The sequence below is a fragment of the Chaetodon trifascialis genome, chromosome 6, assembly GCF_039877785.1.
Source record: "Chaetodon trifascialis isolate fChaTrf1 chromosome 6, fChaTrf1.hap1, whole genome shotgun sequence".
Lineage (NCBI taxonomy): Eukaryota > Metazoa > Chordata > Actinopteri > Chaetodontiformes > Chaetodontidae > Chaetodon > Chaetodon trifascialis.
In genome coordinates, this window is record NC_092061.1 from 3,664,029 (window position 1) to 3,690,677 (window position 26,649).

At 44.5% G+C, this 26,649-nt stretch overlaps 3 protein-coding genes across 3 annotated transcripts in view; 1 reads left to right on the forward strand and 2 right to left on the reverse strand.

Moving 5' to 3' along the window:
• The window catches only part of LOC139332218 (junction-mediating and -regulatory protein-like), a 152,670-nt gene that overhangs the window by 65,905 nt on the left and 60,116 nt on the right, over positions 1 to 26,649 (reverse strand). The gene's annotated exons all lie outside the window — the stretch shown is intronic.
• On the reverse strand, positions 41 to 6,507 carry vps33a (VPS33A core subunit of CORVET and HOPS complexes). The gene is made up of 13 exons (XM_070963967.1): positions 6,381 to 6,507; positions 5,940 to 6,005; positions 5,683 to 5,810; positions 5,374 to 5,560; positions 5,105 to 5,221; positions 4,792 to 4,966; positions 4,458 to 4,651; positions 3,092 to 3,218; positions 2,815 to 2,882; positions 2,448 to 2,585; positions 1,969 to 2,106; positions 1,695 to 1,863; positions 41 to 872 (listed from the first exon to the last, which is right to left on the reverse strand). Exons 1-13 carry the CDS (start codon positions 6,480 to 6,482, stop codon positions 679 to 681), a joined length of 1,803 nt encoding a protein of 600 aa, XP_070820068.1. The 5' UTR covers positions 6,483 to 6,507; the 3' UTR covers positions 41 to 678.
• LOC139332219 (rabphilin-3A-like) lies at positions 7,926 to 26,588 on the forward strand. Its single transcript, XM_070963965.1, has 17 exons — positions 7,926 to 8,255; positions 18,083 to 18,184; positions 18,501 to 18,626; positions 18,764 to 18,893; positions 19,040 to 19,123; positions 19,212 to 19,380; positions 20,603 to 20,788; positions 20,912 to 21,094; positions 22,395 to 22,474; positions 22,621 to 22,695; positions 23,162 to 23,271; positions 23,400 to 23,526; positions 23,615 to 23,671; positions 23,784 to 23,938; positions 24,028 to 24,109; positions 24,261 to 24,357; positions 24,454 to 26,588. Exons 3-17 carry the CDS (start codon positions 18,514 to 18,516, stop codon positions 24,582 to 24,584), a joined length of 1,779 nt encoding a protein of 592 aa, XP_070820066.1. The 5' UTR covers positions 7,926 to 8,255; positions 18,083 to 18,184; positions 18,501 to 18,513; the 3' UTR covers positions 24,585 to 26,588.

The window sequence follows — 26,649 nt, forward strand, 5'->3', positions numbered from 1 at the left end:
TATCTATTTTTTTATCCACAGAAAAGTGCTGGCACAAGACTTCAAAAACTGAAGAAGCGCATCCTTAATTATCTTATACATGACATCATCACAAACATCCCGAAGGTTTTAATCATACACACAAATATACAGTAACTCCACGGTACAGCAACGACCCCAGTGATGGAAATGTAGCTCGGAGACAAAGCGATGCAGGATAAACATTAAACCATCTCTACTGGTGCAAATCAAGGACCAGAACAAAAGGTACACTGTGGAGTTTATTTGTTAAATGTTTTCACATTTGCGTCTCCGTTTTGTTTGTATCATGCACATTAATGAGGTGGCAGGCAACATGATGCACGTTCACTCGACCAGTCTCACATCAGTGCACTGATCCACAGTTGGTGGTGGTACAGCACAAAGAAGGGAAAGCCCCACCGAAGGCAAGACGTAGACAGAACTATGCACGGAGGAAAAGGATTCATGTCAGGCATCAAGATACAAACGTGTTTTTGGTCTGTAACACTGAGAGTCAACTTTGCTTACAGGACACCTCCACTGGGCAGCTTTAAAGAGCCTGTTGCTGTCCAACCAGCACAGACATCAATGAAACAGCTGCAGTGCACCAACATGGACATAAAAACAGCAGCTGATGGATGGCGGTGTTTGATGTGGCCAGGTGTGCAGGCAGGTGACTCAGGGCGTCTGGGATTCAGGCCGGTCCATGAGGGATTTTACCCAAGTTGTGCCGTTTATGAGTTTTGTAGTGGCTATAATATACTCCATCCCGCTGTCCTCCATTTGAGAGAGGAAACGGAGGGCGGCTATTTCTGCGTACGTTACTCCACCGAGGAAGAACACCAGCGTCGTCCGGTTCTCCCCCTGCTGGCCTGCGTGACGGGAAAGGGAGACGCACGCCAGTCAAACAAAATGTGAAATCTAAAGTAAAGAAATTGCTGATGTGACAGCAGATGGTTTGTCACACAAACTCTTTCTTCAATGCAAAAATACTCTCCGTTCAGATATAAGTGATGCTACAGCAGCTTCTACGCTAACCTCTTCAGGCTGCTCTCGCTGTCAGCACACCTAAACCACGCCCACCTGTAGCTACAGGTGGTTCCTCATAGGACGCTCATTGGTCTGAATCAATTAATCTTAATCTGTCTTTGTAAATCAATCACATTTCTGCCATCGCTCACTCTAACGCAGTAAAACTGAATGTAAAAAAGGGCCAAGTCTCTTCTGCTAAAGCGCATTACTTTGAAATGTGAAAACACTAATTTAGCCGTCACCCTCCCCCTAGATTAGAGTCCTCTATTATCACCTTTTAAAGCCAGCGTAAGGCAGGCCTGTAGAAACAAGTCAACTGTCTGATGCCCAGACTCAGTTCTAATTAGCACATTTCAAATTGAGCGTGTAATCTAATTCATTATTCACGTCAGTTTAACACCTCCGACTGCCAAAGCGACAAGATGGAGGAAAAGTGAAGGAAAGCATTAATGGTCGCAGTATGCTCGCAGAAAAACCACAAACACTGACGGTGCTTCTGTGGTGCTGTCAGCTCTGGGTCATCAATCTGCTGCATTCAGCATGTGACTGGACAGAAACAAAGCCGTGTCTTATCTGCACGTGGCAGGCGCGAGGCTGTTTGCTTTGCTTCTGTTCAGTGAGCAGCAGGGCAAACAGCAGACCGGGTTTGTTCTGGTGCTTACGTTTCTTATGAAGGCCGGTGGGCAGCTGCTGCCTCTCCTCAAAGTGCGGGCCTGGAAGCATCTTCAGCACCTCTTCGATGCTACGCCACCCGGGCCTGGCCAAGACCTGGGTCAGTCGGATGCTCAGCGGAGCGTAGCCGCTGTACACGTAGGAGATGTCGTTGGGGTTCTGCAGGATTGAAGTAACACAAAAAGGTCAAGGTCCTCCTCAAACCGTCCAGAGTGTTTGAGTTTAATCCTCATAGCTTCTTTCTTCTCTTCATAAATCTCCTACCTGTTCATTGGCGTCCTCCATCCACAGTTTAAGGGTTTTTCTAATCGTGGGGTAGTTGTTCCTTGAGCTCGTCTGAGGCTTCAAAAGACCCGACTTCTCCAGGTTGTTCAGTGTTAGCATGTGCTCATAACCATAGGTCTTCACAAAAGACAAAAAAGGCATTATTTAAAAAAAAAAATTAAAAAAACATGCCACAGACAAAAACAAATCTAAGCTGCTGCGATTAGTCCATAAATCGAATGAATCGCAAAATGTCAACCATTGGCTGATTCCAGCCCCTTAAATGTAAGAATGTGCTGCTTTTCTTTGTCATTTATGATACTAAATAAAGAGTCTTTGACTGTTAAACCAAATTAAAGATGTCACTTTGAAACTGGCATTTCGTTGACTAAACAATTCATTGATGAATCTGGAAAATAATCTGCAGATGATAATGAAAGCCATTGGTCGCAGCCCTAAACGAGTCTTCATGTCTTCACCTGGAGAATCTCCCTCTTGTAGTAGTCGAGCACCTTCTGCTTGAGGCCGTTGTTGCAGACTGACTGCATACAGACCAGGCGCAGGATCTTGATCAGTGGATCCTTTTGTGCAATGGAGTCTTCTATGTATGTGTTCACCTGGACAGTGATGGAAGAGTCATCAGAACTGCAGTGCACCCACAGATAAAGGATATAAAGTCTAATTCAAATCAAAGAAGATGCTAAACTTAAAGACCAAATGCAATGAGGCGTCTGATTATTGTGAGGACTTTAGTAAGATCATATGAAACTAGAACATGTTTGCACGTATTGATGTGAGAATCATTTTTATGACAGATCATAAAAACAACAGGCAGATGAAGAAAACCTTGTCTGTGTCGACTCCGGTCATGAACTCCTGCTCCACTGTCAGATTATCGAAGAAGGCCTCGGACGCTGAAACAAGACACATTAGATTTGATCACACTGACGACACCTTAAAGCGACAATGCTGAAAGAAAATATACAAGAATAGAAAATATAAGAAATATGGGATTCTTCAGTCCTTAAAACCAGGAGAAATAAAAGACAGAAGGTAGATCCAAAATGCAAACACAATAAACTGGAAAGCAGTTAAAGGGGAAAAGAGGGGCTTATGTACGCACTGGTGATATCCTTGATCAGCTCTGCTATGGAGGTGTGGTTAGCCAGTGAGCTTCGTGCCGCCTGCATGTGCGGCAGCTGAGACACAAACTGCTTTATTTCTCCCACTGTTTTGGCGTTGTGACGTTCCTGAAAGCCAGAAAATATCACTGAACTGGCTGAGCTGTTGATATGTTTGATACCGCAGCTCAGAAAAAACAGCATTTAAATGATGGAATCCAACTTACTGGCCACAAAAAGCCAACCACACAGCACATCAGGAAATGAAATGAGATGGAAAACAGGTTTGGACGTGGCAGGAAATTAAAATTTCTCAAAAAACAAGGTTATGATGCGGTTTCTCCTTTGACTAAACTTTGATTTTAACCCATCTTCAATAAACTATTTCAGTTTCCCTTCAGGCTAAACACTGACAAAACACACACACACTTACAGAAAATCAATTACGCTCCTGAAAACATTTCCAATGGAACGTGCAGAAGAAGAGCAGCCTGCATGCTCTCTGCACGCTCACTACACCTCTGATGGTGCACAGTTCTGCTTATCAACAATCTCTGCTCCTGTAGTTTGTGCTGCAATCAATGCAGCGGGCTCTGAGGTGACGAGAGAAGGCTAATGTGTCTGGCCTCGTTCTACTTGAACAATTAGCATTTTATCTCATCTCTGGGTACCTGTCATCACTCCCCTGACCTCATGGATTTACAGAATGTTATGACCTTTGTGGTTAAATGCCACAGAGATTACAATCAGATCAGCTGGGATGTCTGGAAGTGATGTGATGTTGCTCCCTCAAAGCATCAGACACTGCAAAGGTGTGTTTTTAACATTCTTACAATGAACACTGAAATGAAATGAAACTGAAATTACTGACAAAAAGACAATGCTGCATGAGTTAAATTGCAGTACTTTGGATATCTCAAAAGAATGACGCACAGATTCAGACTGTCGGTGCCGACGAAGAAGGAAACACAACAGATCTTTACCATCACCTGAGAAGGTACCATCCCAGCAAGCACACACAAAGTATGAAAATGTGGGCTCATGTTAAATTCTTTACATTTAGAGGTCATTCAATCTATTCTTTTATCACCAAACGTACCCTAAACCGAGCCACGTCTGTCCAGTTAAACCTTTACATTGAGTTACTCTACTTCTCGTGTCATATTCCAAACTTTGACTGATGAATCTTCTGTTTTATTCACGTCACTTTCAGGATACTCTTCAAACTGGCCGCGTTATCAAGATATAAATATCGATTCTGGGAAAAATGACTGTCATCTTATTCTTTGCCATATCGCCCAACCCTACACTGAAATCATCTGACAGCAGGAAGATGTTCTACAGCAGCAAAGATGAGGCGAGACCGACCTCAAAGGCGGCTGAAATGATTTTGGCCTTCTTGCTGAGCGCCGCTCCGACAGCATTGAAGTTTTTGTCCCGTATTTCTGCATAGAGTTCCTCCGCCGAGTTGAGCTGCAGCTTCTTGGGCTCTGTGGGCAGATCTTTACTCGCCTCACCTTGCTTCTTCTGTGCAAACTTCTCAGGAGGCAACTTGACATAACCTGAGGCAGAGGGAGTAAAAACAAAGTCATTAAGAAGCAGAAGAAGACAATCAAGAAACACACAAATAGAAGCACTCTTAAGGTAGTTCTAACCGTGTATTCACACATGATGAGGAGGAGCCACAAAGATTTCTTCTCACCGTTGTTGATTCCGTAGATCTCGTCAATGAGACCCTCGTAGGTGAGCTGTGTGGCCAGAGGGGTGAGCAGGTCCACATTACGGTCCAGGAGGAGCAGAGTATCGAACACGGGCAGGATCTGATTCTGACTGCCGGCAAACTCCCTCTTCATCCTCAGCATCATGTTGGCAACATGCTGAGAGCAAGGAGAGAATTTCTTTCTCAGACAAATTCATTCACCCGGCTGCTGCCGAGCCGCCGTCTGGGAGCAGTTTCAGGATAACAGTGACCATCGGTTTTCATGCACGATGATCCCACCTCACGCCGCACTCACCCGTGCACACTCTCCTTTGCCATATATCTGTGGAATGGTGCCATACAGAGCCTGCAAGGTCATGAGGCCTTTGGCTGTGTGGTAAAGGCTTGTTTGGTCATTTTCTAAGTAACACTCCTGTTAAGAGACAAAAGGGGGTGAAATCACGTCATGACAGTTGATGATCAAAATAATTCCTTAAAGAATTCATAGTTACTTTATTCAATGAGCGACAGAGGAAGTGATATATATATATATATATATATATGAGGTGCACACGTTGAACACACCCTGAAAGCACTTTCGTACTCCATGGACAGCAGGTCGCCGTCATAGGGGATCAGGTCCAGGATATACTCGTCAATGTTGATGAAAGAGGCCAACACGCCCTGCTCCTTCAGCCGCTGTTCACACAGCATGCTCCGCCGAGGCACGAACAAAATGTGGAAGTCTCGTGACGAATGCATTTTGTCCTCACTGAAAGGAGCACAGTCCAGGACGAAGGCGTTAATACTGTGGGTGGCTTTGACGGAAAGCACCTGAAAATACTGGACGGCCTTACATAGAAAATGCCTTCATCACTGCTTTTAATCACAGACCTGAATACATTCTCAGCGATGATGTCCATGAGCTCCAGCCTGGGACGCACAAAGAAAATGATGTTTTTGACGTCAGCCGAGGGGAGCCTGCCGCTCTTGAGGGTGAACATCTTTTCCACTTCATGTTCCTTGAAAACACAGTAATGAACAGTCAGCACGGGCTTGAGCTCTTAGAATTAACAAACACTTCAGATGTAAACCTCACCTGAGACTAGTCTACCATGTTACAGGACAAAAACTGCACAGGAAGTACTTACCTTCAGCAGAGAGTACTGAGCTATCAGCCCAAAAGGTCCCGTCAGATATTCATCCCAAACTATGGCCTAAACAGCAAGGGAACATAAAGTTATGTGGATCAGTAGCAAGACCTGAACAATTATCTGTATGCGGAAATGTTTGCTGTCAGTGTTGATTTAGCTTTTAGCTAATGCTTGCTATAACACACTGATGTGCTGCCACCATCAAGGAAGAATACATAACATGCAAACACGGCTGTAGCTACAATGTCAGAGGACTGTAGTATTTGAATATATCCACTATCAGAATATAAATATCTCTTTAAATAACTGCAATATTATGTATTTTGTAAGGTGTGTCGACGGTTGGCAGCTCGGTGACAGCGCTCAGGCTCCATGGATATGGCTAACTGTCGCTGTTTCGGCCATGTTTTCGGTTATATGTTCATGTCTGTTCCTTACCTTGCTTCCCGCACATTTGTCCAAAAACTCTCGAAGCTCCTTTCGCGCTGCTTCTCTCAGAATGTTTAAATTAACTCGACCGTACGACAGGTGGGCAGCCATCTTTCTTTATCTGCAACACAACAAGTCAGGTGACCACAGCGGTGCCAATCGATCACGTGACCAAAGAGGATACAATATCAAGATAGTTCACACCATTAACGCCATTAACACAGCCCCCAAACCCAAGTCCTCCCAGCCTATGAAACCTTCCTGTCTGGTGCCGTACAACAGTCCGAGATTTCCATAAATAACGGTAACTAGCTAGCTAACAGGATAGCTATCCACTTTTGGCTAGCAGAAGTAACTAATTTGTGTTACGCATGCGCACTGAATGTTCTTTAAATAACTTCACTAAAGCACTTCTGAGGAATATCTGCGCCTGATATGTATACCACTACCGATAGAGTGGACATAATCTAAACATTTTAGTGTGCAAAACATGAGTATTTTCCTAAGCGTGTATTCTTAAAGTGTGACGCGAATACGGAAGTAGGGCCGGAGTATTTCCTTGTTCCACCTGTACTCTTTTCCTGTGTGTGTAGGTGTGGCGAATATAGACTGTAACCGCTCACACGGTCTGTGTCATAATGGAAATCCAAATAATTTGTGCCTTGTATCGATTCAACTGATGCCACTTATATTATGGTACTTATATATATATCAGTGTAGTTCCATAAGTAGCCAGAAAACATCTTTAATGGAGATATATAATGTTTTGTTTTTGTTTTGTACTTTTTTCAATTCTAGACTTGCCTCAGCAGGTCTCTACATGGAAACCGAACCCATATCATTCTTAAGATTAAACTGATTGTATCAAGGATATCTATTTTAAAACTGTGCCACATTTACATTGATTGTAATAATCGGCTCTGTAGTAAACACTTTCTACCATAACTGTATTTTCATAGGGTATTTTCTGCAGTCAGATTGCAGTAACCGTGACGGGGCGATGACCAGTCTGCACACATTTCCAAATCAAACGTAAAGACAGAGATCCAGATGGGCAAAACGGAAGCATTTCCTCCGTTTTTTGGTGCAATGAATACTTAACCCATTAGATGGCGCAATGTCTCCATAGCATGAATCAAAGTAGAGGCTTGTGCTTTAAACTGAGACACTGATGTTAGGATTTCAGTGCTTATTTTTGGAGATTAAATTGTTGCTGCAAAACAATATGAAAACCCAACTCAAAGGACTGGAAAAGGAAAAGGTGTCAGCAAATGATGTAGTCTGTTTGGTTGCTGAGATATTTCTGAGGATCCGTAGTTATGCAGGATAAAAATAAACTCAAAATAAAAAGCATTACCTTAAGATAAAAATAGAATAGCAGCTCAGTTCTATTAAAAGCCTTTGCCTTCAAATAGCAGAATAACTTTCAACAGCCACATTCTTGCTGTGATGATGATGTTAAAATGAGACAAAGCGCAGTTACAAATCACCAATTCATCTTCTTATAGAAATGACTTCTGAGCAGGGATGATGAGACGCATTTAGACACCGAGCGCTGCTACGGAGACCATCGCATCAGGTGATGACTGTCCACTTCAGCATCAGTGCTATCACTTCAGATCCAGGGGTTTCCTTCCCAGGGTACCAAGGGCTTTCCATCCTCCACGCAGGATAGAAGACGAGTTCCCACGCATTGTGGAGGTCCACTGAGCCTCTGGCAGCAGACTACTCCTCCAGGCTGAAGAGAAAAACGCGGCTTTGGGTGACACGCACCATGCGCAATGACTGACTTCGAATCCAAGCGCTGCACAGAAATTTAGTCCGCATCATTCTCTGACAGCTCCCTGAGCGAGAGGAGAGAGCGGAGCAGGGCTGGACTCTCAGGTAGGCTCATTGATCTCCTTCGAAGGATTTTCAAACATCGCTTCCTCATCATGAAATCACTGTCAGGTTATTGCGTTCGGCCGGTGACTCAGTGCGTTAGAATTTCTCATTTACAAGTTGAATGAATGCAGCATTTCATTCACAAGAGAGGGACTGGAAATGATGCCTGACGCTGGAACACCTTTCACTACCCGTGTTTGTTAATTTGATGAAATATTTGTATTTTTGTCTTTGTATTTGTGAGGCAGTTATTTTCTGAGTCATTCGAATGAAAAAGGAGCATCTGTGAATGTGTGCAGTTCAACTCAGCATGCATGGAGCTGCTGCTAATTAACCTATGTGAGGTAAAAATTATGCAAATGAGCATTTGATTGGTTCCTTTGTTTAATGGAAAACGTGTCTTACTGGAAACATTGCTCTGCAGCAGCACATTCCTGTCATTCATGCAGAGGAGTTCAGCTGATTGCCTTCTTATTTTGAATTGTTGCATTGATTTTACTCCAGCATGCTTTGGTGTTGTGATTATGTTCTCATGAATGGCTGATAAATATTACTCTCGGTGCAGCTCAGTAGGTTTTGTTAAATTCCTCCTTGGCGAATTAAAACAATGGTGGCCGGCTGCACTCCTGCAACACGAGTGCTTCCTTGTTGCAGATCTGATAGAAGAAAACAGACCTGGTAAGTCATCTGGGAGATTGTGTGGTTGCGGTCCCTGGGCGTTGCTGCAGGATTTTTACAGTGGGAACGCACACTGGGGCTTGATGTGCCTGCAGACGAGGAGGAAAACATCAGTGATGCCTCCAAATGCTGATGTGGGCAGGGCAGCTCTGAACTCCAGCTGTGCCACAGGACAGGTGATTCAGTCGCCTACTTGTTGTGATATTACCTCATCCTGCACCCGTGGGTTGTCACACTTTGTGGGTCAGAGCTGTGTGTGTTGTATCCAGAATTATTGGACCAAACAGGTTCATTGCTCCTGGTGTGAATATGGAAGAAGTAGAGAAAAAAGAAGATGGGAATCCGCCTCTCGGTTCCAGCATCTCCAACTCCTCCTACAGACCTGAAGCATGGGGATTAAATGGGGGAGGGGAGAAAAGACTGAATGAACAGTCTGTGAGATATCTGCAGCTGCCTCCTCTCACATGAGCAACCACAGTAGTGATTGGACGACACCCCTATGCTGGTACCTCGCTCTCTGTGCTCCTGTCTCTCTGCCAGCCCACTGTTTTCTGTCCAGAGGAAGACCAGAATTAGGCAAGAGGGAAAAGGGGGAAATAGTTCCTGTGGACAGATCACACGAAACAAGAGAAAACAAACGACTGAGAGCATAAGGAAACATGGGCGTTAAGGGAAAAGGTGGAAAAAGATGGAGGGAGCACTCTGCACACTAACTGCATTATTTAAAGCTGAAAGATACGAGGCGACTGTACTCATAATCCCGTGTCTTCAGCTCGTCTTCCTCTCTCGCCACGCTGTCTGTTCAACTGCTAAGAATCATCCGAGCGAGATGCCTCATTTCTGACAAACTGCAGCCACGTTTATTGATAGGAGAGATGATCCTCTGACACTGCTGCTGCAACAATGAGCCCTTCTGCATGGGCTTTGAAATTTGGCACAGGTACAGTCTACTACAAACACACAGACTGGTGGACACACACACACGCGCACACACACACACACACACACACACACACACACACACACACACACACACACACACAGGCTTTTAATCATTCTGATTCTCGTCTTCTGATCTTGCTGTTACCATGGCCACAGTTGTAAAGGTGCATAACTCTATGTTCCTCTGTGCTCCTCACAATCCATACTGTGCATGGAGCTTGGACCCTGAATCGTATGTTCTGCTCTGAGTACCTGTTTGTGCTGCCTCTGAGCACATTTCTAAACGTGTTGCGCGAAAGCCATTTTTCTGCCGTTTGTGGCCGAGCTTCAGCAGGGAGTGGCTTCATCTTCAAATTCTCATCAGAGCGGTGGATGGGAATCGATTCACCAGCCTCTCTGAAACTGGTGATTAGATCTGCCTAAACACTGTGGCATATTGGAAAAGACAGATATAATTAATGTGGCCTTTACACAAAATTCTCCCAAGAGAGGAGGGAGTTGAAAATCCAAAACAGAATTGGATTGTGGAAGAATCTATACACACCAGCCTTTCTATAAGCAACATTTCTGTCCACTTGGCTGCTTATTTTCAGCAGTTTTGAACCACCTCTGTGCATATGCTGTAGCTGCAGTAATGCCCCAGAAGCTCGTTGACGTCTAAATAAACAAACTTTGCATTTCAAGCCGCATAGCTGAGCATCTCAATGGGGCTTTTTGTCTCAGAAGCTGGTCCAAAGCTTGTTTTTAGTGTCGTAGTGTTTCCGGACCAGAACAGACTTTCGTTTGCCAACAGATCCACTGAAAACACCCAGGAGTATTGTACCTGCTAGTTTGCTGCTGGGGCATGAGGACGGCTCAGATATCCGGCAGTTGAACTGTGCCAGATCTTCAAAGCAAAGCGAAAAGGAGACAGCATCATGGCGGTCACACTGAGGGATCGATAGGAGATCAGATTTGTTTCTTTATATGATAAGAAGTATGTAGTTTATCTCAACAGACCACCGGCTGCAGGTCACTTCTGGTTAGCAGGGATTAAATGTGTAGTATCTTTACAGCAGACCTTCACTGTGCTGATTTAATGCCCCCGCCTGGTTGTACTTGTTTCCCCGAGATAAGATGGGAGGAAATTGAAGGAGCATGACTGGCCAATGCATCAGCAGGCAGTTCTCAAAGTCCCACCTCTTACCTCTGGGGCACACAGGGATGAATCACCATCAGCCAAGAAAATTTGAGACTTACTGCAGGCTCTTACTGGAGTGCAATTAACTGAGTGCTCCATGTCCGATAACCATTTACTTCTGCAGTTCTAAAATAAGGCCTGGATGAAAGAGGTCTCTGAATTACATCAAAACGTCTGAGAAAATGTGGGTCAGCAGACATTTTTTCTGCTAAATTTGAGGGTTCGTAATAAAAATGAGACCTATAGGATATGGACTGCTAATTCAGTGTTCAGTGTGCATTTTGTTGATTTAAGAATGAAACTCACAGCGCCGGCGCCGTTTAGGTTTGTTGGGCAGGGCCAACAGTGATAGCAGGATAACAGCACGGTAGCTTGTTGGTCACTGGACGGTCTTTCCTGTTTGTTCTCCTTCGATGCGGGACCTGGAGCCGTGCCTGACGAGAGGATGTAGTTGTGTGCATTTGAATTGGTGCAGCACTCTCACATTTGAGAGGTGAAGAGTCCTCACAGATGGTTCCACAGATGGTCCCCATCAACGCCGTTGTCTGACTGAAAACATGGATAATTTGTCGATGCCACAGACCTAAAAGGCTAACAAACATCCTTACTATTTCCCAAAATAGGGTTTAATAATTGCTCAATCTGTCTGATGCTCTGTGGTCTTTTTCCTCCCAAAATCCGCCATTCTGTGTATAATTTCTGATACGGATCCAAGTACATAAAGCATCCACTAATGCCTTAAAGAGGGGACTTACACAGAGTGAAAGGCAATGGGGGTGGGAGTTGTAAATAATTAAGAAATGCTGAGTGATGTTTTCCCTCTGCAGTGGAGGGCTTCTTGGTGCAGTGCTTTACAATCTTGCCCAGGTCCGGGCCTCACTGTGTTGCCGTTGGCACCCCATCGTCCCTTTATGGTGGGTGGATGGAGTTGCGCCACGCAACTGGGAGTGGGTGGCTCCCCTTCCTCTCTTCCCACTCGCTCTGGATGCCTGATGTGTGAGCATTAGACACCAACAACTGAATCCTGTGAATAGTTTCTAAGACCCAGTGATCTGTTTTGTGACAATCCATTCAGCAGAAAGTCGATCGCTACCCTTCACCCTTTAAGGTGGGTGCGCTCCAATCATCCATCATGTGCGTCTTGTGACAGTTATCAGACTGTCCGTGAAAGCTGTCTGCACAGACCTTGAATTTCTTTGCTTCATTCGTTTTGAAGTGAGAGGGAGCAGCTGGTTGAGCTTTGGATGACGTGCATCTCACTTGTGAGTCAAGGTATTGTCAACCAGTTTATGTTTTTGTGGAACATTTTGGTGAATATCTGTCGATGATTCATGAATCAAACTCTAAATTGGCAAATTTGACCTCTGATCGACGCTCAGATAAGTCAGTATTTATAGATGTGAGGGAGGAGAAGATGATTTAAAAGGGAAAGAAGACTGTTTTTCAGTCTTCCCTGCTCAGACATGACGTTCCAGATCACCACAGGACTCGAGTCGAAACTGTAGACCCGCCAAGACTCTCCTGTCTGAGGATCTCAGGCTGTGTTCTGTTTCATAATACATAAAACAATGTGAGTTACCGCCAGGCCAGATGGTAAAGGAAGAGAAACTAGTAAAAATGAAATGTTATTTCCCTTCTCTTCTTCATCCATGCTGCACAATGACTGGCATAATTTTAGTGTCACTGATTGTTCGTAGTTTCCCACCAAGATAAACTATGAATATAAAGCCACACAATGCAGTAAGAGCCTGGTAATGGCTAAGTTTAAAAAACAGCTGCTTTCTTGCAGCACTGTGAAAAATTGTGTGTGCTTTGAAAGGTTATTGGGTCTTTAATAGGAAAAAGCACAGTGGCTTATAGCCAATGAAACATTCGTGGTCACAGCAACCAAAAAACAAATGTTCATGGTTTCACCAGGATTATTGAATCACTGGCAGGGTGCGTATGGTGTGCTGACATGAATATCAAATCTGGCATCCACTCAGCATCAGCGCCTTGGAAAATGTTTTGGATGAAAATGCTGACCTGAGCCCACAGGGACTCCGCCTTGGCCAGTGGTTGGGGTTGTTGGTGAATGATCGGGTGGCGGCTACAGGCGACCTCCATTATACAAAGTAAGTTTTACCCCGAGGCATTAAAATACAGACGGAGACCTGATGAAAGATAAATTAAAGTGAAGCCAATTGTGGGACTTCGCATTGATCTCCGATTCTCATTAACCTATTTTAGAAATGTCCCTCTTAGAGGATGGCGAGGGAATTATTGCCCTGGAATTCAAGTCCAGTACGACGTAGTGTTTCATTATATTCAGTACATTTACAAATAGGACACGCAGCAGTGTGTAGAAAAAACACACTGGTGATTCATTTCCTGTCCATTCACTAATGGACTTATGTTTCAGTGCAAATTGCATGATAATAACATGAAAACGATGGAGTAAAACCACATCTTTTTTTTGCTGATCTCAGTATAAAGGAGATGACTCTCTTACCACCGCCCCCACCCCCCTTGAAGCTCTCAGTGCTGTTTCCATAATGATCCATGTTGGATCAATCCACCGCTGCCCCGCTGCCTCATTGTCACTCTTCCTGCTTTTGTCACTTCTCGTTTACACCAGCAATGACCAACATCTCGAAAAGAAATATGAAGCTGCCGGCCATAACGAGGTGCTCCTATTCCAGTCGTATGTTCTGCGGTAATGCCAACCTGCCGTTGAAAGTCATGTAACAACATTAATCTGTGGGAGTGCCTGATAAGACTTAAAGCTAGTTAGTCACGCTGATCCGTCACCTCATGTATCCAAGGAGGATGCATGGCTGTGTTTCTAAAAATGGATGGAAAATGTGTAGGGTGTGCTCTGGGAGTTGTGAATGCATACACCCCTGATGTACAGATGCAGATTTTTATTGACTATCCTCTCAGGCCCTGAGGAGGAGACACAGGTTTCTAAATTGGTCCTCTCCACCCCCGCATGAAATTCTATACAGGAGAGATTATGCTGGGTGGATGACTTGCGATGATCAGGCAGATGACTAGCTTGAGTCAAAGCGCTCCCTCTGGTCTTTCCTGTTGTCATCTCACACATGACGTGTTACTATTCATGCCTGGTGTACTTGCAGACACTGCTGCATGGACCACCACATCCGAAAGCGTCGTTGCAGAGGCTTCGTGATATTTTGGAAAAGAGAAAGAAAAGTATCTGCCGCTCCCCGGAGAAGAGCCCACCACCTGACTGAGTCATCTCCGATGGGAGGAAAACATGGAGAAGATGACTGTTGTACCAAGTCAGAGTCGCAGATGACGCAGATTAGTTTCATTTATAACCCCAGCAGGATAGAGGATGACGGTCTGACGGTCACAGTGATACCATGACTGGAGAATAACAAGGCTCAGTGTGACATTTTGGTCGAGACAGTCCATTATAATTGACCTCAGGTACATTTTTGAATATGTACCTTTGAAACGGCATGAGACTAAACCCTCTCTGGCTGCACAGTAAATGAAACCAAGCTGTACTCTTCCACTGCATGTCTGAGGCAGCAAAGCGTAAACTGACAGCTCTTTATGAGAAAAGTGTGTTTACGATCCTTTAGACTATCTCCTGAATGCTAATTGGATTGTCAGCAAAGAGTCCACTTCAGCGATGCGGTAACAGCAGCACCAGAGAGCTGTGACTTGTCTGAGTCAGTAATTACCCAGCCCAAGTCTGAATGCCCCCTCCCATCTGTCTCCCTCCATCCACCTCTCCAGGACAATCACGTTAGACAAAAGTGGGATTATTCATTTTGGCAAGTGAAGGAGGGCCATGCTTAAGAGCCTCTGTGTATACGATATCTATATTGAACATTCAGAGTGTGAACCGTCAGACTGCTGCTGAAAAGTGGGGAAAAGACAAATGCTCCCTGAGGACTGTGTTGTCACTGTTGGCTGGATGCAGCAACATCAGAGGGAAAAGCCCACACCCAGAATGTCTATTGATAGCACGGCGAATTTGCTGTTATTCTGTGTCCCACAGGCAATGCAGCAACAGATTAGAGCTCAAAAGGTATGTAGCCTGGCGTTACGCAGCATAATGTGAGCATCTGAATGAGGGAGACGGCGGCACACCCCTCCCTTTCTCTCCCTCTTTCACTTTGCCCGAGATTTTATAATGCCGGATTTTACTTCTGTGAAAAGCAGAGCACAAGTGAAACTTATTGATTCTCCTTTTGGCCTTATCGTTATACATTCTGTAATCTCTCCGCAACACGGTGCCTGCTCTCTCCTCATCCTGCGCCATCACAGTTCTTGATGTGTGAGGCTCCAGAGGGGCTTTTACTTCCTCTTGTTGCTGCCTTTCGGAGCCCGTCGGTCCTCTCTGACTACTGGTGTTTGCCCTCAGGACATACACTGCTGCATCCTCCGGCCTGTGGCTGCTGCAGCATCACTCCATGCATTGTCTGGCAGAGGCTTGAAGCAGCTCTCAGTCAGTTGTGCAGGAGCGGACACACACACACACACACACACACACACACACACACACACACACACACACACACACACACACACACACACACACACACACACACAGAGCAGACTTGCCCACGGGCATTTGCCTCAGTGATTCCTGTTGACATCTTTACCATGTCACTCTGAGATTAAATTATATTGCTGGTGTATCATGTATGGATACAGCTGACAACGCGCTGTTTCTCACTGTCATCATCAACACTGGTCTGTGTTCTCAGCCTGTTTTTTGTACCATGCACACAAACAACTACAAAAGCTTATCTCCTGTCATCGTGTACTTTAAATACTCAATACTTAAATACTCAAGGATGACACAGCCATCTTTAGACTCCTCCTCAGCAGCAGTGGCTCTCTTCTAGACTACAAACAATCCAGTCCTGATTTCACCACACAGAGTGATGATGCCTGCCTACAGATCTCATTAGCAGTCCAGTCCCACCAGCATCCCTGGATAAAGTGCAGAAGTGGTTGAGAACTGTAAAAACACATTTGTCACTTTTGATAAAATCTTCACCGTAAACGATCAGAAACGGTGGAGACAAAGACTCTTAGTCATCCTTGTCAGTACAAACGCACCTCCTCCTCCTCCTCCTGTTTGGTAGCATAATTGAGTGACTCCTGCTATATGGAACCATCTGTTTCTTTGAAATGTGCCAAGCCACAAACTGGAAGACACTCCTTACAGTTGCGCTTGCAGATGCTAAAACAATTGGCACTGTCTCTGTCAATTTGGAAAGCACATATAAATTTGCATGGCACACACCACCCACTTCAGTGTCATTTTGCTCTGGTCTCTAATGTACAGGACGGCTCGCTTGGTCATAAGCTTTGCTCCCTTTGCAGTACTCACACTAAGCTACCCCTATTATAACCACCATATGCCTATTTTACAGATCCTTTCTGTTGTGTCTTTGCTGTGTTTTCCTGTGTCCATTTCTTGCTTGAATATGTCTCTGGATAGGATTTGCTAAAACATGCTTGGCAAGAGGAGATGGTACTGACTCGGCTGCACATTTGGCACCAGGAAATGTGCTTGCATGGCCATTGGTAGCTGATATGTTGTTGCTTTTTAGAGTTAATATGTAAATTCACAGGAAGCAAGTAGATGAAAGTGAAAATGTCATTAATACTTTTCTGGAAACATGAGCTAATTACTTTTAATCTCTTCTGGTGGTTGTATGGCTTATGGTGATCAAAAATATAAAGACATCATGGTCTACTTTTTATTTAATCACCAATGTGTGCCAATTACAGGCCATAATATGCTCATTGTCAGGTTAATGCCTCTGTCTGGGGGCTCTACTAGATTAGCTTGATAAGCGTTAATGTTCAAAAAACACATAATGTTTCTCATACTGTACATTGCTGCAGCACCTCTATTCACCCTCTGTCTGAAACACTGTTTTAGCTCCTGTCTCTTTAAGGCCTCCTTCCAAAAAGCTCAGTCTGCTCTGATTGGTCAGTTCCCCTAGACCTGAGCAGGCACCACACACAGTGTTTTTACAGCCAGGGTGTTGCTATAACCCACTCCTGCCTTAGATATCACCACAGTACCCGCTTCTAAAACTTCATAACTGCACATGTTTGAGAGGGAATGTGATCCATATTAGCATCAGCCTCATTGCCCAACAGGCCAGTACCACCCACCATGTGCTTTATGGCCTGACCAAGCTAGCTGCTGTGTGCTAATCAGGCGTACACAGTGCTGCCAAACAAATGTATTCCTGCAGTTTGACCATTTCTTTGTCACATGTAGCTGCTTCGTTAGCTTCAGAGCACGTCTTTCAAGTAAATTTATGTGTAGCAGCAGCAAAGACACACATACTGCCGAGGATCCCACATCTGAAGACGCTTCTGAATAGCAGCAATGATACCGCTAGCTGCTAGCCGCTAGCCGCTAGCTTCAAATGAGGCTTAACATTCATGCAGTTTCTCTTGACTGTCCCTCAGTATTACAACAGTAGTCCAGCATCCATTTTCACCAAAAATACAGTTAATCCACTGTCTTGACATCCTCAGATGGGGAAGGTAGATGAAGACATCAGAGTTGGTTCTTGAGAGAAAACAACAGAGAAACAGGCATGATTTGCTCATTTGCCCTGGCGTGTTGATTTCCTCCCATATCTTTGCATACAGCGACAGTGAGGTAGACTGTCTGGAGGTGGAGGTGGTGCTGCATTGTACAAGTGACTCAGGCAAGCAACAGAAGAAACTGGACTACTGACAAAGCCTTTCTGGTGACTTTGGGCTTTGTAGCTTTGCACACAAATGCTATTTAACACACTCAAGGAAAGGGGGGAAAACCCAAAAAGCCCACGATGATGGTTAAGTCAGTGGTGCATGAGGTAAAGAGAATAGAAGATAAAAAGTGTAGAGGAGACATAACTGAGGCGCAAGTCAGAATCTAGTTATGAATTTGATGATTTATGACTGTACTTAAACAAAACCATTAATGCCAGTTTAAGATCATGTGACCGTTGCTGAATTGATCTCTGTCCTTCTTTGTGTCCCCCTGCAGACTGTGACAGTGCAGCATGACGGACACGGTGATGAGCAACAGCTCGGATCGCTGGGTGTCCAACGACAGGCAGAGGAGCATGCATGCTGGGTAAGCACGATTGTCAGAACGTTTTGGTGTTGTTAACCTTCTCTGTAAGTGTGCCAAACCTACACTGTGCTCTCCTTTGTTTCACCTGCATCCCGCCGATGTGTGATCTGTGACACAGTGATAAAGAACAGTAAGTAGACAAACTCCACCTCTTTCATCTGCATCCTGTATATCTGCTCTGTAACGGTTCAGAAAGCACAAAGTGTGTTATTCAGTGTGTTTGCTCCGTGCGTCCAAACACTGAATGTGAAGCGTGCATGCAAATGTGCTGATTGGAAATCATTTAGTAAAATCATAGAAGCAACTGGAGATTATGTTTGGCTGACAGGGGCACCTGGACCATGCAGCCAGGCCCTGGTCCTGGTCCAGACCTGACAGATGAAGAGAAAGAGATTATAAACAGTGTAATCGCCCGTGCTGAGAAAATGGAAGCCATGGAGCAGGAGAGAATTGGGTGAGAGATTTTCAAACATGCAGCGGTTTCACTGAGATAAACACTAAATCACCCGCTGAGACTGGTGAGGTGTATATTTTGACCTGGGATAATTAACGGTGACATTTTAAGAAAGATTTCCCCCTGTGCTGCTGCAGGCGCTTGATAAACCGCCTGGACGACATGAAGAAAACTGTGTGCGGGGATGGAATGTCCCGCTGTTTGCTGTGTGGGGAGCAGCTGGGCTCACCTGGGGTCAGCTCAGTGGTGTGTGAGGACTGTAAAAAGGTAGGTAATGAGTCAGACCCACACCTCTGCCGCATTTCACACAAAAGTTGTAAAAACATAATAGGTCATGGTCTGTGAGCCATGCACTTGTAATAACATCGTAAATGGCAAACAGCTGGAAATCTCTATTTTCTCCTGTCGTGTAGAACATGTGCACCAAGTGTGGCACACAGTGTAGCAGCCGGCCACGTGCTGTGTGGCTATGCAAGATTTGCAGAGAACAGCGAGAGGTGAGTGCTTTACACCTGTGAACAAGCAAAAGAATTAGATTTAGTGTTGTAAAAGCCTGAGACACATATATTTCTTGTGTTTTCTCAGGTGTGGAAGAGGTCTGGCGCCTGGTTCTTCAAAGGTTTTCCTAAGCATTTCCTGCCATCACCCATGCCATTATCTAAAGCAAAAGAGACAGGTGGCCAGGATGCAGCAGAGCCTCAGGGGCCACCAGCCCCGAGGCCCAAGAGCGCAGAAACCCAACCACAAGCACCAGGTAGACACAGCCAAGAGTTGCTCCTGCAGCTTTAATCTGCAGTCTTTTTTCAGTCGCCATGAATTTTTACATGAGGGGACTTGAAGGTATTGGCAGCTGGCTTTGGGTGCTTCTGTGCTGAATAAACTATAAACATTAATACAAGGTTTTTACCCCCCTTTTCAAGAAACCCACATTATTAGTGGTTCAGACTCTCTGTTGCTTTACAACATTCAACATTTGGGAAGAACCGTCATGCTTAAGTTTGCATTCACACGAAAGGTAGCAAGGTAGGCTAAATACCTTCCACTCGAAAGGTGCTAGCTCATTAGCTTAGCCTGCTAATATAATATTTTTTTCGTTATTTCAACACATGCTGAGTCACTGGCAACTCCGACACATTTAGTGTTGTGTTTCTCCCAAATCATACAAGAGGGGAGTCTAGTTAGCAGCTAGCAGCTAGCAGCTAGCATTAGTTGGGGTTGTCATGGGTCCAGATGTGATGATAGCTGACAAATCACCCGACAAATTCAGCACAGATAACCCATGACTTGAATCATAACGCAGAGTATAGCCTGTAATCGTGGAGTAACAGGAACAGCTGTTGACTATATATATAGATATGTGTGTGTGTGTGTGTGTGTGTGTGTGTGTGTGTGTGTGTGTGTGTGTGTGTGTGTGTGTGTGTGTGTGTGTGTGTGTGTATGTGAGTTTTTCATAGCTTCTTCAGTATCATCAGATCAGCATCTTTCCTCTTGCTACCCCGCCTCTCATTGCTCTTTTCCAAACCATCAAACCTTTTATCTGCTTCCCAAATTTGGCAGCACCGCCCACTGTTGCAGAGGAGGGAGATGAAGAGCTCAATTAAGCTGTCGGAAGGTGCATGCTGTGACATGGGATGAGCCTCCAGGTGGTGCTGGCATGATGGGTCACATCGTATTATTTCACACTTTCAGTGTGATTACCTGGGCAATGCAGCTCCCCCATAAAAGAAAGGGATAGCTCGAGCAGACGGGCAGACCATATATCTGCTGCATGTACAGTAGTCGGCTGCCACAGCCTGTTGTAGTGTATGTAGGTCAATGCCTTTGCAACGAAAAAGCTGCAACATCAAAAGTATCCGGAGAGGCTAGGGAGTATTACAGATTCCACTGCAGTAGGAGCCTGAAGTGCCATGATTATGCATGTTTCCCTTATGTATAGACTGTGTCTGTGTGCTTATGCTATTCATGCTTATTTTTAGCACCAGAGCCACAGGGCCGTGCTGGTTACCCACCTGTGGCCCCTAAACCATCAGTTGGGCGCATGGCCACAGGCGGGGCTGGCCCTGAAGAGGCAGGGCAGGGCAGCCCAGTGGTGATGAAGAAGATGGTGCCCGTCCAGAGCTCCAGACCTCAGCCCGCTGCATCGACCACAGTGGCCCAGCAAGGTGAGAGTCAGCTGGGACACGATCCTTGGCTCATGTCCTCATAAAGAGTCCCAAGCTTTAACTAAGCATTGCATCCCCAGCTGTGTTATTTGTTCAGCCTCATATGATTGAATGTGGTTGTAGGTCCAATGGCAGGAGATGGAGGGGCTTACTCCTCTGGCGCAGCTCCTCCAGAGCAGAGAGCGCCTCCTGCAGTAAGAGAGGACAGGAGGCAGCCTGCTGCCTACGGTGCTCCTCCCACCCGACAGCAACCTCCCCCAGCTGAGGAGGAGGAGGAAGCCAACGACTATGACTCTGATGAAGCCAGTGAGTACACCATCTGCTCTCTCTTCTCAGAATCAGGTGGCTGATGTGTCGGCTTTCATTTCACCTCGTACAGTTTGACATTAGCGATTTCTTTTCATTCATTTCAGGTAAATGGCAGCAGATGGGGTGTTTTTTTCTTCATAAAGCAAAACATATTGCCATGCAGCATACAGTATTTGGCATTGATGCCTTAATTTGGAGGCTTCTCTGTTCCCCTTAGGGATTCTGAGTCATATTGTGTTGATTCTTGATTTTTGCCTTTTAGTTTTCTCATAATAATTCATATCTTTAAATTGCCCACAAGTCCAACCAAACAGCAAGTATCACTCTGGCAGCGTATGTTGAGCTGGGTGGAAAATGGCAAATGATAAGCGCCATTTGTTATCGAAGCATGATAATCTGTATCTGAGGAACTAAAAAGGAGAAAAAGATGAGAATCACGATGTGAATCACTAAATCAATAGTGATACATAAGCTGTGTAATCGCTCAGTTTCTTCTTCTTCATATATCCCATGTTAATGTGAGAATGGTGCCGTGCCATTCATGTTCTGCGCCTGCAGCGTCAAACGGCCTTTATTCTCTCTCTGGGGGATTGGGTGTTAATTTATTTTATTGAGGTCTGGAAATATGGAGCTGTGCAAATAATTTGAGATACAACACGGCTACCAGGATATAGATTCCCCTGGTGTTTGACCCAGTCCCCTGTGTTGGGAGTGACAGTGGCAGAAATAGCAATGGTTTCATGTGTCTGTTCTCTGTGGAGATGTGATGTGAGAACTGGTAGCTGCTAACTGGTTTCACTGGTTGTAACTAATAATATACAGTAAGAGTAGTGTAGAATGTGATTGGATGGGGTTAAACAATTCTTTATGCTAAATTTTTAATGTAATATAGTCTGAAAATCTATAATTAAGCAGCAGTGAAACTCCTCCAAAGAAAATGTGTGGGCAGCATTCACTCTAGTTTTATTTATTTTTTACCCAGAAGCTTATTTTCTGAATGTCTTCCTTTGAGACGTGTGTGTTTTTGATGATTTCTTTTATATTATATGACCCTGCTTTGTAATGAGATTTTTCTGTTTACTTAAGGTGAAGAGGAGGCTGGGATTGTTTCATGAGTGCAGGACTTAATTAATTTTTTTTTTTTTTTTTTTTGTCCAGTCTGGGCTCGTGCTCCTCACTTCTTTTCACAAGTTGAGCGTTCTTTAATTACAAGGGTATCTTTCGCTGTATTTATTCTCTTAATTATTCAAAAGCAGACTAGCTGTCTCGCGTAATGACTGATCTGGGTCTCTTTCAGCCACTCTGGGTTCTCTAGAGTTCAGTCTGCTCTACGAACAGGAAAGCAACAGCCTCCACTGTAGCATCCTCAAAGCAAAGGTACCACTATTCTCCTCATTCTCTCACACAAAGGGACAATTACAATCAAGTGGTTTATGTTAAAATGCTCCTGAATGGCACTTTAGCTTAATTGCTCTCTGCTGCGCATGATGGTGTGATGGACATGGTGCTCTGTCTCTCCTCAGGGACTGAAGCCCATGGACTCCAACGGACTGGCAGATCCTTATGTCAAGCTCCATCTGCTGCCAGGGGCCAGTAAGGTAAAAGACACACATTTCCTACATTAAGCTTTTACTTCCTTTTAAAGATTTATTCCCTTAATACCCTACTAAGCAAAAGAGGAAATGTGATGATTTTAGATCTCCTTGGTTTGATTAGAGGCCTTTCTGCCAGCTCAAGCCTGACACCTGGTGGTTTGAACTGACAAAATCCTAAAATTAGCTTACGGTGATGTCTTGAAATAAACTTTTAGATTTTAAAGATATTATAGATCAAATTAGAAAATGTAAATAAAGTGCGAGTTGTAGTGAAGGTGCATTTATTGTGGTGAATTACACTGTGTTGTGGTGGAGTCTTAGTTGCAAAAACACCTTTTGATGGGAAGTAGCATCACGTAGGTTCCTGCGATAAAACAGCACAAACTGCAGATGTGAGAGATCTTGTGTAGTAGTTATTTGCCTCGAGGTATTTATATTTCCTTGTCCTGATCTACCCTGCATGTAACAGTCTAACAAGCTGCGCACAAAGACCCTGAGAAACACCCGCAACCCCGCGTGGAACGAGACTCTCACCTACCACGGCCTGACAGATGAGGACATGCAGCGCAAGACCCTCAGGTGAACATACATCACTCATTTAGCTGCAGCAGCCCTGTTTTCATGTTTTAAACTTAATCTGCCCTCAGTTGACTCTTTTAAAGGTGGAAGAGGTCTGTATGATTTAGATTCCCTTTTGATTTCCACAGGCTGTCGGTCTGCGATGAAGACAAGTTCGGGCATAATGAGTTTATCGGGGAAACCCGGGTGGCGCTGAAGAAACTGAAGATGAACCAGAAGAAAAACTTCAACGTGTGCCTCGAGAGAGTTGTGCCTGTGAGTGAAGCTCAATTACATCCAAACATCGCTTTGTTCTCCTTGTCTGAATCTCTTACTGACCTGCTACGATCTCCATCCCCCTCAGACGAAGAGAACTGCGACAGCCGGGGGGGCCAGAGGCATCGCTCTCTACGAAGATGAGGCAATGCTTTTATTTACAAGCGTGTCTAAACATGATGCATTCCTCCAGAGGTTCACACAAATCTTATCATGAACCCCACTGAACTGTTCTTCCCCCCTCTGCTCTGTCTTAGCCGGGGAAAGATGGCACAGAGGTCGAGGAGCGCGGCCGGATTCTGATGTCCCTCATGTACAGCACCCAGACCAACCGTCTCGTCGTGGGTGTGGTGCGCTGCGTTCACCTGGCTGCTATGGATGCTAACGGCTACTCTGACCCATATGTCAAAATGTAGGTAGAGCAGAATCAGAGGCACATTTGGATGAATGCATGGCTCCAGAAATGGTACAAATTCACTTCTACATGTACACAATTCACAGATGTCTGAAACCTGACATGGGGAAGAAGGGCAAGTGCAAAACACAAATCAAGAAGAGGACCTTAAACCCAGAGTTTAACGAGGTTTGTATGAGAGCTGACGGTGAAAGGCTGCAACAAGTCAGAATGAGTTCATCCACAAATGATGATCGAAATTTATGTTCTTTGCAACTCAGGTATGGAAAATGCTGGGAAGTGGCTTTGGGAATGAATTAATGTCTTGATCAAATTTCAGGAATTCAGTTATGACATCAAACACAGTGAACTGGCCAAGAAGACTTTAGATATCTCTGTGTGGGATTATGATATCGGGAAGTCCAACGACTACATCGGTAAATATTTGAGGAGTCTTGTTGCTTTGATAAGATTAACCTGAAATCCTCACCTGCTCACCACCTGCCTTTCACACCTCACTTCCTCCCTGACAGGTGGGTGTCAGCTGGGTATCACTGCCAAAGGAGAGCGGCTGAAGCACTGGTATGAGTGTTTGAAGAACAAGGACAAGAAGATTGAGCGCTGGCACACCTTGTATAACGAGAATCACGTTGCTAGTGATTAACCACTTGTCCCCTCCCCGATACAGCATGAGCTAACCCCCCCGACTTCCTTCAAACTTGGTTTGCATTCATCTCCTAATGCACTTTCCCCCATTTGTATTGTTTTGTCTATTCTTTCACGACCTGACCCTCACACAGGCTTACTCGCCTCCTCTTCCCTGATGTAGTATATCTCTTCTTTCCTGTTGTCTTATTAACGATTTCTCTGCCTGTGCTGATAATTAATCTGCCTCTGGGACTAATCATGGCATAAATGAATTAGAGATTTCACTCATGTAACCAAGACATCTGTCAGTGAACAGCTGCACCAGGACCATGTCTGCCTGTCAGTGATGCTGTGTATTGTGCTGAACTTGACGCATTCTTTGCTAATGAAAATTGAAGTTTGAATTGCACTGGCACAGGACAAGAAAAGCAATATGTTATGGCATCTGAGGTCAAAACCATCTTTCAAAGTCATAAAATCCTTGATTGAGCTCATCCCTGACTGACTGTCAGGGTTTTTTTTATTGTTTCTCATGTGGTTACATCATGCTGTAGTGAAACACTTGAACTGTATGCATGCCAAGCCACAGACATAAGGAAACACGCAGCTGCGCCTTTAAATATTTCACCCGTGCCCGCTGTCCTGAACATATTGTATATTTCCATGAAGAAATGTTTACATACTGATACATTGCTCAGGTTAGGATAGACATCTGATATACAGATGATTCATGTCAGTGAACCATGAGCTCGATGAGTCTTTCAGCAGTTGCTGTTAATTTGAGAATTATAGCACACCTAGTTAAACATTAGGAGTTTTATGTATGGTTAGTCAAACTGTGAATTTTGATTTGTTGGAATTATTAACTGTGATTAGAGAAACTGAAAAGTGAAGACGTTCTTTCCTTTCTTAGTTACGGTGAGAATTGGCAGGAAAAAGGATTTTCCTCCTGCTACCTCTGCTCTTCTGAAGCCCGCGGTTCACTCAGAGGTTTTCTACTGTAGTGTTTACACTGAATGCACACGGCCAGGTTTCTCACAGGTTTCCCTAACAAAATTTAGCCGCTCCACTAGAAGAGGAACGACCGTGGAGCAGGTTATGTCATAAGCATATGCAGCTTTACCTGCATGCACTGTACTCGTGACTCTGGTGCACCTGGGGCAGTCGTGGCCTGCTTTTACCCCAACGCACTCTTTGCACAAAGCAGGGCTTTTTACCCTCTGCCACACCCCAAACATTCAAGGCTTTAGTGTGTGTTTGTTCACTAATCACAGCAAACCAAGGAAAGCACACCTCACAAAGTGGAATGACCTCAATTTATAACGCTGTTTGCAAGTTATTCCAATGTCAAAACAAAGATGGAAACAAAAAATCCTATGCATGAAATGTCTTGTGGTTCAAGATATATATACTTTGTAAGAATTTAACGCTATTGTAATTCCATTAATGTTTACACTTCTTCCCCATAACATTCCTGTTAGAGTTTCTATACAAGAGGCCATATTCTGCATGACTATGGCGACTATGGTGTAACCTGAATAAAGTGGTCTGATAGCACCCACAGGATAGATTGATGATCAACTGAGCACATCGACAAAAGACTATTCAACTCAATCAGTAGCAGACATCGAGGTGGATCTCAGTCTTTGAATGAGGCGTTCTGTACATACGCGTTCAAATCTCTCCAGTGTCTTTTCTCTGCACTGCCCTGTGGCAGCTTCACACACCCACCGGGAGCATCACACACTGTCCTATGTTGTGCTACTTCAGCTGCACTGATCATCGCAATGACCAACATAAAATATAATCAATAGTTATTTTTTAAAAAACTGGCTTCTGTCTGAGCTAAACCCATCGCTGTCCTCTCCATTCTGCCAGTTCAGTGGAATGTTTTCTGGTTCATCTCTGTATTTGTACATAGATAGTGCATGCACTGGAAAGATGTATGTTTGCATATAACTTTGCATGTAAAGATTTTGCAGAGAGTTTACACAGATCAATAAAATCTAATGAAAACTGACCAGCTGTGTGTGTATGGACTTATTATCAGTCAAGGCGATGAAGATCATCACAGAAGATGA

What these genes read in the sequence shown, in the direction of transcription:
- vps33a (XM_070963967.1), bottom strand. Translation starts at nt 6,482, where the DNA reads ATGGCTGCCCACCTGTCGTACGGTCGAGTTAATTTAAACATTCTGAGA. An exon ending in CTCAGTACTCTCTGCTGAAG is followed by an intron (nt 5,811 to 5,939) that starts GTAAGTACTTCC and finishes TGTGTTTTCAAG; the next exon opens with GAACATGAAGTGGAAAAGAT. An exon ending in AGTACGAAAGTGCTTTCAGG is followed by an intron (nt 5,222 to 5,373) that starts GTGTGTTCAACG and finishes GTCTCTTAACAG; the next exon opens with GAGTGTTACTTAGAAAATGA.
- LOC139332219 (XM_070963965.1), top strand. Translation starts at nt 18,514, where the DNA reads ATGCAGCCAGGCCCTGGTCCTGGTCCAGACCTGACAGATGAAGAGAAA. An exon ending in CTATGACTCTGATGAAGCCA is followed by an intron (nt 21,095 to 22,394) that starts GTGAGTACACCA and finishes GGTCTCTTTCAG; the next exon opens with CCACTCTGGGTTCTCTAGAG. An exon ending in TAAACCCAGAGTTTAACGAG is followed by an intron (nt 24,110 to 24,260) that starts GTTTGTATGAGA and finishes ATCAAATTTCAG; the next exon opens with GAATTCAGTTATGACATCAA.